The sequence below is a fragment of the Carcharodon carcharias genome, chromosome 4 (genome assembly GCF_017639515.1).
Source record: "Carcharodon carcharias isolate sCarCar2 chromosome 4, sCarCar2.pri, whole genome shotgun sequence".
In the NCBI taxonomy this organism is placed as follows: Eukaryota; Metazoa; Chordata; class Chondrichthyes; order Lamniformes; family Lamnidae; genus Carcharodon; species Carcharodon carcharias.
The window spans coordinates 29,429,552-29,441,596 of NC_054470.1; the positions used below are offsets into that span (position 1 = coordinate 29,429,552).

Here is a 12,045-nt window from a genome sequence, read left to right on the forward strand (position 1 = left end):
GTTGTGATGAGGATGAAAGGAGGCTGGAGAGAATGATAGAGACAGGTTGGGTGAGTGGGCAAGAACTTGGCAAATATAATGGAATGCTGAAGCTTGACATTGGAAGATGTACCAAACAGGGTGAATAAAGGGAACTAGTAAATATAGTTTATTTGGATTTCCAAAAGGCATTCAATAAGGTGCCACATAAATGGTTACTCCATAAGATAAAAGCATATGGTGTTGGGGGTGATATGTTAACATGGATAGAGGACTGGCTAACTAACAAGAAATAGAGTTTGGGTAAATGGGTCATTTTCTTGTTGGCAAACTGTAATTAGTGGCTCAGAGACAAGGGAAATGTTCGAGGGCAATTACAGGTGGCAATACAGGCTGGCCAGTGATACTTATATCCACGAAAAAGTATATAAAAAAAAACCCATCAGAATACTTAAGCAAAACTGTATTAAAAAGCTAAGAGGACAACTTTGCTGGAGGGCAGCATTGTACTTGGCACAAAGCTAGTCAGGCATAATTTGCCATTGATCTTTTATTTTCAAAAAATTGTCTCTTCTGTCACTGCTAAACACCCAAACTTATTGCACAGTTCTCAGTCTGCCAATGTTTCAACACAATTGAGAACCTTATGGAAGGAAATCCTTTGAGTTTGGTTAACTCCTAAAAAAGTATGTTAAATTTCAAAAAGGCCAAGTCAGTTTTGAAGGCTTCTAGGAAACAAGGGCACAGCTTCAAGTACAGATGGTTTCCAGCATACCCATTTTCAAAAGGAGCTCTGAAGAGGAGGTCAAGATGCTACTCAGAGATTTTGGTAAAAATCCAAGAAAGCATTATAAAAGTTATAAAATGGTAACTAATCAGTGTTGAAGGAAATGGAGTTTATGGGCAAGCTATCAAGCGCAGATGGTTCTCAGCACGTCTACTTTCAAAGGGAGCTCACAGACAGAAGATAGGACGTCAATTCTAAAATCTGGTGAAAATCCAGCAATTATTTTAAACAACTGACATGCAAAGTTCTACTAGTGCTCTAATGGCTGGACAAAAGAAAACAAACTAAAACTAAAAGATAAAGCAAATGCTATCCCTTATTTAGTGACACTGGGATTACATATTCACTTTTGCTTGCACATATTGGTAATTTAATTCGTCTTACTTGAAGCTCTGATACATAATTGAATAATGGTGTTGTTCTTACTTGCTTGGACCCTCCTTAGCATGCAGCAAAAGCAGCACTAATGATATAAGTGCTCCATATTTTTAAAAAAGTTACAAAACCATTTTTTTCAATACTGTCTTTACTGTATTAAACGGAATATTTACAATTTGTACAAATGTCTGAGCTCCAACAAGATACAAAATACAGTTCACAAGATGCAATAACCAGGATCCAGTTTCACCTGGGACACCATTGCACTACAAAGGAAGGACAGAATGTCTTTCAAAGAACAAATGAACATCTGGTTAGGCAACTCCACAAATGCAGCAATTCAGGCAATAACAAAAATACAACGTGAGGTCAGAGAGGATTCAAATGCTCTTCTAATAATCCAGGGTTCTACAAAGCAGGGTCCTGGAATTTTCTTGGGACTACCAAAAACAGCTAATCGCACCTAGTTCAATGGTGTTTTCTTTAATCCAGTCAATCATTGGTGCACTGATGATCAGTCCTTAAGTATAGGCATTCAGAAAAACCTTTTAAGTTCCGAAGGCCAGGAGGATGCTGTTTTTGTTTTTTTAAAAGAAAAAACAGTTCCAGATATACTTTCTCAGTTATAAATGTTAGTAAATAACTTCATAGACCGATGCTTTTTTATCTCCAGAGCCAGTGACTATATATTTATCATCCACTGAGATATCGCAGCTCAATACTGATGATGACTCCTTAGACTGTAGAAGGAGGGGAAAAGAAAATCAGTAAATCTAAAATAACCAGAGTTAATTTACAATTATAGCTTTACATTTAAAGATCATAATAGGGTTTAAAGCCTTGAGGACAATTTCATAATATGAAGTCTATATTTTCTCCTCATACATGCTTTCATTCCCTTCTATTTATTTTCTCTGCCACCCTCCTCCACATTCCATGGGCAAACAAGTGAACGTGAATGACAATAAAAGGTAACCTATACTCAAACCCATCCTTGTCCTAAAGGGTGGGAAGCACCGTGAAAAAATTGAGTCAATATTTTCTACTTGTTCTGTAAATCTAATTTTCAAAAAATTTAAAACTTATTAAATGGTCAAACATCAAAACCAGTTCTATCCTATATTCATAAAATCAGAACACGAGAAGCCATTTTAGCCCATCATGCCTGTGTCAGCTCTTTGAAAGATCTATCCAATTAGACCAACTCCTCTGCTCTTTTCCCAAACCCTGCAAATCTCTCCTTTCAAGCATGTAAGTCCTACTGAAGCTTCTTCAACCACACTTTCTGACAGTGCAGTACAGATCATAATAACTCACTGAGTAAATTAACTTCTAATCATCACCCCTCTGGTTCTTTAGCCAATTAGCTTTAATTTATGCCCTTTGAACACCTCTATTAAATCTCCTTTTAAGCTTCTTTGCTCTGAAGAAAACACTCCCAGCTTCCCCAGTATCTTCACATATGTGAAACTTTTTATCTTAGTATCATGCTGGTAAATCTCCGTTGCAGCTTCTCCAAGGCTTTTTCATCATACATTCAGCTATGTCAGAGACGATAATGAAGTGTTGAAAAGTCACTTAAATCATGTAAATATTAAGACAAATTTTCTCTGGTGTATTGACTTCCTCAAGGACTTTCAGCTTCTTCACTGATTGATAATTTTTTTATAAATTCTCAGGATATGTATATCATTCATGGCCTGTCCCGAATTACTTTTCAGATGGTGATGAGCCTTATTGAAACACTAAACTTAATTCTTTGTAACAGTTTGATACAACCGTTTACTAGGCAACTTCAGAGGGTAGTTACAAGTCGACCATTTTAGTGTGGAACTAGAGTAACAAAAAGGCCAAACTGGGTGAAGACGGCACTTTTCCCTTCTTAAAGAACATTATTGAACCAGTTAAACATTTATGAAAATCTGACAGTCTTGTCGTCACTTATACTGGCACCAGGATAAACTTTTCAAAGTTATCATAATTACAATTAACAACTAACCACGCTTGGAATCTGGGTGCATGAATCACAAAATGTTAGTACATAGGTACAGCAAATGGTTAGGAAGGCAAATGGAATGTTGGCATTTATAACAAGAGGAATGGAATATAAAAATAGGGAATTTTTACTAAAGCTGTACAGGGACTTTGTGAGACCACATTTGGAGTACTGTGTACAGTTTTGGTCTCCTTATTTGGAAAAGGATATAACTACACTAGAAGCAATTCAGAGAATTTCTCTTGACTCATTCCTGGGATGAAGGGGTTACCTTCATGAAGAAAGATTGAACTGGTTGGGCCTACATCCATTATATTTAGAATAATGAAAGGTGACCTTATTGAAACATATGAGAACCTGAGGAGACTTGACAGGGTGGATGCTGAGAGGAAATTTCCCCCTGTGAGGCAGTCTAGAACTGAGGGGACACAGTTTAAAAATTAGGGGTGTCCCATTTAAGACTGAGATAAGGAGATTGTTTTCCTGTTAGAGTCTGTGGAATTCTCTTCCCCAGAAAGCAGTGGAGGCTGGCTCACTCAATTTATTCAAGTTGAGGTAGATAGATTCTTGATAGACAAGAGAGTCGGGGGTTATGGGGGCAGACAGAAAGTGGAGTGAAGGCCACTATCAGATTAGCCATGATTTTATCGATGGCAGAGCAGGCTCGCAGGGCTGAATGACCTCATCCCATTCCTAACTCCAAAGTCTTACATATTCTTATGTATTACACTTAACATCTGCCTACACTACTCGCGATAAATAGTATTATCCTTAACATTTTCCTCAGCAAATTCAGAAACGTGGGTTTGATAGAAGTTTTGTCATAAAATTACCTGGAATATGCTGGCTCCATAAGGCGTTCTCCATGCATTTAGAAGATTATCTTTTCCAGTGCTTACAAACCATTTACCTGTGTAAATATAACAAAATCATGTAGTTAACTATCCACTGTCTGGTTCAGTTTTAGTGTTAATCAACAGCCTATAGTCCATGGTCTCCATCCTCTATTCAACTCTTTACTTCCTCTCTTGGTCAATAAGATCAAAGAGCTTAAAGACCCTACATAGCCACATTACAAACAGTCAGTGGGTTCATATAGAATCTCTTGCTATGGTATTTACATCCAGTTAAGACATGTTTGTGAGCAGTGTTGCCATTCATGAAGTGCAGTATTGTCATCAATAACATCCTAATCATGAGCAAACAAGGACACTTCCACTATAATTTTGGAAAATACACAGATCTGTCAGCTGCTGGACAGCAAGTATAGTGCAGGTATCTTTGAAACCTGACTACACTAGTAATTATTTTAGTTTGTACTACTCTGGTAATGATTCACGAAGCTAAAGCATAAACAGCACAAAATATTCACTAAATTTTAGACATTTCTTTCTTTAAATTTTAAACTATAAATAATATTAAGTTTGTTTGATTTGAAATATATAAAGCATAAATAACTATTTAAATATATCAGTGGAAAAACTGTCAGGCTTGGAGGTTTGATGCTTGATTATGCGTACCAAACCAGTAAGCATGCATGACCCTCTCCGGGTGTACCTCATAATGGGTCAATCTCTCAGTAGTCTACATGGAATTTCAACCTAGAAGCAGCATTAATTCAGCACAAGTGTAACTAGGTTTTCAATGTTGTGTTTAACAAGTTCAGTAACACCCCCAACACACCCCATTACCACAAAAATCTCTAAGCACATTTCCACACTTTTCCCACTCCATTATCTCTTCTACTCTGAATCAGAATCACAGAATCACAGAGCAGAAGAGGCCCTTTGGCCCATCGAGTCTGCACCGACATGTGAGAAACACCTGATCTACCTACCTAATCCCATTTACCTGCGTTTGGCCCATAGTCTTGAATGTTATAACATGCCAAGTGCTCATCCAGGTACTTCTTAATGGATGTGAGGCAACCTGCCTCCACCACCCTCCCAGGCAGTGCACTCCAGACCCTCTGGGTAAAAAAGTTTTTCCTCACATCCTCCCAAAACCTCCTGCCCCTCACCTTGAACTTATGTCCCCTTGTGACTGACCCTTCAACTAAGGGGAACAGCTGCTCCCTATCCACCCTGTCCATGACCCTCATAATCTTGTACATCTCGATCAGGTCGCCCCTCAGTCTTCTCTGCTCCAACGAAAACAACCCAAATCTATCCAACCTCTCTTCATAACTTAAATGTTTCATCCCAGCCAACATCCTGGTGAATCTCCTCTGCACCCTCTCCAGTGCAATCACATCTTCCCTATAATGTGGCGACCAGAACTGCACACAGTACTCCAGCTGTGGCCTCACCAAGGTTCAGTACAACTCCAACATGACCTCCCTACTTTTGTAATCTATGCCTCGATTGATAAAGGCAAGTGTCCCATATGCCATTTTTACCACCCCACTAACATGCTCCTCTGTCTTCAGAGATCTATGGACACACACACCAAGGTTGCTTTGTTCCTTAGAACTTCCTAGTGCCATGCCGTTCATTGAATATTTCCTTGTCAAATTACTCCTTCCAAAGTGTATCACCTCACACTTTTCAGGGTTAAATTCCATCTGCCACTTATCTGCCCATTTGACCATCCCATCTATATCTTCCTGTAGTCCAAGACACTCAACCTCACTGTTAACCTCTGGTAGGGTAAAGTTCTAAAGCACTGGCCATCATTCTACATTTCATATTCTTTATGCATGAGACGAGAGGGTGAGCATCACGTGACTTTTTAAACTATGAGATGTAACATGGGAAGGGAGAGAATCACAGCCGAATCGGAACCTATTCTCACTGCAGCTACACATTTCAAGTGCATGTCACCCCAAAACAACAACAAAGAACAGTCATTTAGCCAGGTTATTCTTACATCTAGTTCAGGAGTATGGAGATTAACTATAACATAACAAAAACTTGTATTTATATAGAGCCTTCAATATAATAACATTCCCAGGGTGCTTAACAAGAGTATTATCAAAGAAAATTTGACATGGAGTCATGCAAGGTGATGTTAGGGCAGATGACCAAAAGCAATCAAAGCTTTAAGGAGCATCATAAAGGAAGAAAGAGAGGTAAAGAAGCAAAGAGGTTTTGAGAAGGTATTCCAGGACATCATGCCTTGGCTGAGGGCATGGTCACAAACTTATTTAAACTTTAAAAAAATATTTATTAATTCATGGGATGAGGGTTTTGCTGGCTGAGCCAGCATTTATTGCCCATCCTAGCTGCACTTGAGAAGGTGGTGGTGAGCTGCCTTTTTGAACTGCTGCAGCTCATGTGGTATAGGTACACCCATGGTGCTGTTAGGGAGAGTTCCAGGATTTTGACCCAGTGACAGTGAAGGAATGGCGATATGTTTCCAAATCAGGATGCTAAGTGACTTGAAGAACTTGCAGGTGATGGTGTTCCCATCTATCTGCTGCCCTTGTCCTTCTAGATGGCAGTGATCCTGGGTTTGGAAGGTGCTGTCTAAGGAGGCTTGGTATCTTGTAGATGGTACACATTGCTGCCACTATGCGTCAGTGGTGGAGGGAGCGAATGTTTGTGGATGGGGTGCCAATCAAGTGGACTGCTTTGTCGTAGATGGTGTCAAGCTTCTTGAGTGTTGTTGGAGCTGCACTCATCCAGGCAAGTGGAGGATGTTCCATCACACTCCTGACGTGTGCCTTGTAGATGGTGGACAGACTTTGGGGAGTCAGGAGGTGAATTACTAGAAATAGGTGGTCTTGGTGATTGCACAAATATATTGTTAGAAGCTCATCTTGGGTCAAATATGACATTAAGATTGCAAACTTCCTGGTTCAGCCTCAGACAGTTGCCAGGGAGAGAGATGGAATTGATAGCTAGGGAACTGAATTTGTTGTGTGGACTGAAGACTGAATAACTCCAGTTTTCTCAATATTTAATTGGAGAAATTTCCTGCTTTTCCGGTATTGGATGTCGGAAAAAGAAGCCTGACAATTTAGAGACAGTAGAGGGGGTGAGGAGGGTGTTGGTGAAGTTGAGCTGGATATTGTCAGCATATATGCAGAAACTCACATAGTGTTTTTAGATGATGTTGCTGAGGGGCAGCATGTAGATACAAAATAGAAGATATTCAAGGATAGATCCTTGGGGGACACCAGTGGCAATGGTACAAATGCAGGAAGTGAAGCCACTGAAAATGATTCTCTGGCTTCAATTAAATAGATAGGAATGGAACCAGGTGACACAACTCATTCAGTTGCACGATAGTGGAGAGGTGCTGAAGGATTATGGCACGGTCAAAGGCGGAGAATAGTTTACCTCTGTCACAGTCACATAGGATATCATTTGTGACCTTGATAAGAGCCGTTTTAAAACTGTGGAAGAAGCGGAAGTCTGATGGGTGGAATTCAAACATGGAGTTCTGGGAAAAGTGGGTATGAACTTGGGAGGCTGGGAGCCAACAACATGTTCAACAGCTTGGGAGAGGAGAGGGAAGTTGAAGTTTGTAAGGTTGTGGTGATGACAACAGATTGGAAAGTGGGGGTGACCATGTGCAAACAGAGGAAAACATTGACAATATCAGCTTACATGGGAGCCAGGAAGGGAAGTTGGGTGGTCACTAGTCTGGTGGGAATATGGTCAAGGGAGCAGGAGAATGGAGGAGCTCAAAGAGAATGGTATGAGTTCAGAGCTAGGCCAGGGGATAGCCATATGACTCTATGCTACAGGGAAGGAAGGAACACAGCAGAAACAGCTGATCAGATGGTCTCAAGCTTAATGATAAGAAGTCCATTAGCACTTTGCACTCATTGGAGGTGAAGGTGGAGGAGATGGGGAGAGAGGTTTAGGAAGACAGTTGCAGTAGAGAAAAGAAGTTGGGGGTTATCTTTTTATTTCAGAATAATCCTGGAATAGTCGTAGTTCTAGCAGACTCAATAGTGCATTAAATGATCCAGAGATATCTGGTGGTGAAGGCTAAGTCTGTTATATCTTTTCAAGTCTGTGTCCCTTCAATTTCTGAGAGTGGAGATGAGTACCATACTAGGGGGAATGACCAGGGTGAGAGAGAGTATTAGTTTTAATGGGGACTATAGCATCAAAGGTGGAGGTGAGGATGTAGTTGAGCAAATCAGTAGCTGCAGAATTGTCATGGTGAATGAAAGAGCCAAAGGCTGGAAGAGAGTTCAGATTTTGAAAGCACAGTTGTAACTGAATTGTGATCAGAGTTTTTTTATTGGGGGAGACACAAAAGGAAGCGGGGTTTGGATGGGAAGAAGGATTTGGATGGACAGCAATACTCGGAAGTGAATGGAGATGGCCTTATCTGTGATTGAAACAATGGGGGTAGCAAGGCCACATGAAAATGGTAAGATCAATTGGGTGAATGTGAATATGGATTGGAGAGTTTTCATGGAGGGAGAGATGAAAGAGGAACAATAGTGCAGTGAACTCAAGAGGAATGAGAGCATGATGAAATGAGATGGAGGTTGAAATTACCATGGCTTTTATAAAAAGGAAATTAGCTGAAGTAAATATTGGTCCCCTAGATAGAGAGACAGGAGAAATTATCTTGGGGAATGGGGAAATGGCAGAGACACCAAACAAATATTTTTGTGTATCCCAGCCACTGTTCGCAGCGGGCAAGGTACAGGCTGTACCCAACCAGTCCGTGCTTGCAAAACTCAAAACACAGTGTCCAACACCAGATGTAATTCTGTGATTGAACAACATTTGCTAAATAATCCTCAGTGTTCTAAGAATTATGCTGACAACCAATTTAAGATTGTCAGTCTGGCTCGCAGTGTGGTGCATTTACATGTACTGGAAGCTACATATATTAATACAGAGGGTCCTGTTCTATGCAGGTAGAAAAAAATATGTATACACATTGTGCCTGTTTCAGCTAAACAAATTAAGTGACAGCCATTCGCTGACTCATTCCTCAAGGCGATGTCTTGACTAATCAGAGTCAAGCTGCCTGGTTTAAATTTCAAACAATGCTTGGCAGTTAACTGTCAGTGACCATCACTGGCATATTCTCCATGGTAACGCCTCTACCAGAATCCACTTGCCAACCAACCAGCACTCTCTTCACATAGAGTATAAATTGTTGTTTTTTCCTTATATTGTTATTCTTGCAAAGTGTCCTGATGAGTGCAAGATGAAAAGCTTCGACATCTCTTTTTAGAAATACAAGACTAATAAGAGTGAGGAACTTAAAGGCATCAATATCAGTACAGAAAAAAAGAGAAACTTAAATGCCTAAAAGCTGACAATTCCCCAGGGCCTGTTGGGCTATATCCTAGGGCTTTAAGAGAGGTAGCCGCAGAGATAGTTGAAGTACTGGCTCTTATTTTCCAAGTTTCCCTAAATTCTGCAATGGTCCCAGCAGATTAGAAGCCAGCAGATTTAACACCACTATTCAAGAAAAGAGAGAAAGGGAAAACAGGGAACTAGAGGCCAATCAGCCTGATATTAATTGTAGGCCAATTGCTGAAATCTACAAGAAAAGAAGTCTTAATAATACACTTAGAAAATCATAGTGTCAACATGTATCTATCCTTGAATTAAATCAATTGTGAGGACACAATGAGACTCCAAAGAGATGTAGACAGGTAGGCAGGTTAAGTGAGTGGGTAACAAGGCATATAACATGGCAAAGTGTGAGATTATTCAGTTTGGTTGTAAGAACTAAAAAGCAGAATACTTTTAAAAAGGAGGGAGCAACCCACATTGGACAGGCTTTAAAAATGGCAGGCAGGATCCGATTCTGGGATTCCCAGCCCCAATCCCATTCACCGACAACATTGGATAAGGGTGCGGGTTGCAACTCGCATCCAGCAGTTTCAATGTAATTCATTCCATTGCGGAAGTGGGCATTTTGGACTCCCGCAATTTTGATGAGGTCAAGCCGGTTTTTGAAGATGATGTGGTAAGCAGCAGCTCAGAGGTGTCCTGAACCAAGGGGGTTCCCTGTTCAGGAGTTGGGAACCTTTAACAGCTAAGTTCAAAAAGTGTTGTCAACGTCACATGTTATAATTAAATGCTGTACGATTAAGTTAAGTATGTTTTTAATCAAAGTGAGTCAATACCACATTACTCTGAATTTTAGTTTTTGAGAGAAATTTTTCTCTAAATATTTAATTTATAAAATATGTACGGCACTGACATTTCTTCATTAAAGGTGAAAAGTAGATTGTGTTTGGAAAAACTATATTTTTTGGAATGTGAATCATTTATTTGAATGTAGAAGAGAGAGCACACTTAGGTTGCTTTGTGCATGAAGCAGGTATTAAGGAATTGGCAATGCTGGGAACAGGATTTTGCATTATTAAGGCCTTGCATGGATCTGAAATTCTTTACTTCAGCAGTGAAAGTCAACTGTATAACTATATAGTCAACTATATAACATTTCAAATAGCAACTGTGGTTAGGAATCTGACTACAATTGGCCTCAAAGTCTGCTGGGGCTCAAAGGGGAGAAGTGGAAAACCATAAACAACCTGGGTTCTTACCCCTAATCAACATCCAGCTACAGGTACAGACCAAAGGAAAGACAGGTGAATCTGTAGTTGAATAATCTGCTAACTGTAAAGGTTTATGTGAAAAATGATTGTTTGGGCAAAATACCAAAGGATAAATGATGCCCCAAGAACTGAATCTCAACATAGAGTCAATGACTTTAGGAATAGGGTAATTTAACCACAGCTGACGATCCTTACCACAATAAGCAAATTTAAGGGACAGAACACAGCTTTCATGGAGGTGCAGTTGGTATTTGTCTGGTTTGGTAACGTGTAGCACTTCTACATTGCTGCTTTCCATCCCCACAGCCAGCCATTCTCCAGTAGGACAATAACCAAGAGAGAAGATCTTAAAAAAATTTAAAATGAATATTTAATTAGAAGTTAGGTTTTAAAATCCTAGATACTACAGAAGTACTGAACAGTGATAGGTAGACAATAATGGTTACAATATCAAAGCTTTATTTGCACCTTTTCAGTAATCTAGTCAACAGTTTTAGTTCAGTTTTATAAACTCAGAATCAACTTGTAATCTTTGTGTAACAAGTGGTTTAGAAACAAAGCCTTCAATACCTGAATTATCACAATGATATTTGAAATAGAGATTGCAATTCCGCACTTACAGAAGTATTTTTGTTGCTGGTTTTGAAAAAGGGACCAAAAAATTGAAAAATCCAAATTAATCCAGCATCTAACATAGGTCATCATTGTTCTCGTAAACCAGAGCAAAGTAGGGGAACAAGTTTATAATGAACCACAGCTGAGTGCACCTTGTGTTCAACCAATATCCTCACACATGCAGAAGTCACTGGACAGTAATTAGGAGTAGGAATTCTGGTTGATTTCTTCCTCGTCACTAGCCAGGAGAATTTGAGATTACTTGTAACACTTCCACAAGGTAACATCTCTACTAATGTCTCATATCCATCAGTGCAGAGCAAGGGACCTTCCTACATGGCTTTGAACCACTTCACATGTCACATCTACCATGAACCAAAGTAACCTCATTATGTTCATCTATTATTTGTCCAGTTCTTCGCTCTCATTCATCCCATGGAAAGCTCTTTGAGCTTTTGCAATTCTGAACAGCTGCAACATTTATGTACAGATATAACCCATTTTGTTTCTTCATTTAAAATTGGTCTCATCCCCAGTCCAACACAGCTACCCACAACCTGTAACTGAAGAAGAAATTGAGGGGGTGGGGACAGAGAGGCAGCAGATCCACTTCCAGATTTGTACCAATACTCTAAACCAGTCAAGAATAGAAGCCTGGGGAGAACTTTCCAAATTAATTTTCCCCTCTTCTTTGGGCTTGCACTCAACCTCCATTTTGGTATTTTCTTGCACCAGAGATTGGGAATTTGGTACTGATGAGTGCAAGAGGTGAGAAATAAATCAAACCACCTGCTGCAA

At 39.8% G+C, this 12,045-nt stretch overlaps 1 protein-coding gene across 3 annotated transcripts in view; it reads right to left on the minus strand.

Annotated features, from left to right (window-relative positions):
• Nucleotides 1-1,274: 1,274 nt before the first annotated feature.
• The window catches only part of LOC121276986 (transducin-like enhancer protein 1), a 128,161-nt gene continuing 117,390 nt past the window's right edge, over nucleotides 1,275-12,045 (minus strand). For all 3 annotated transcript variants that reach the window (XM_041185771.1, XM_041185770.1, XM_041185769.1), the window contains exons 18-20: nucleotides 10,828-10,978; nucleotides 3,974-4,050; nucleotides 1,275-1,884 (exon numbers count right to left, since the gene is read on the minus strand). In XM_041185771.1, the coding sequence (XP_041041705.1) occupies nucleotides 1,777-1,884; nucleotides 3,974-4,050; nucleotides 10,828-10,978 (336 nt within the window). In that variant the 3' untranslated portion in view covers nucleotides 1,275-1,776. The remainder of the gene's footprint in view (nucleotides 1,885-3,973; nucleotides 4,051-10,827; nucleotides 10,979-12,045) is intronic.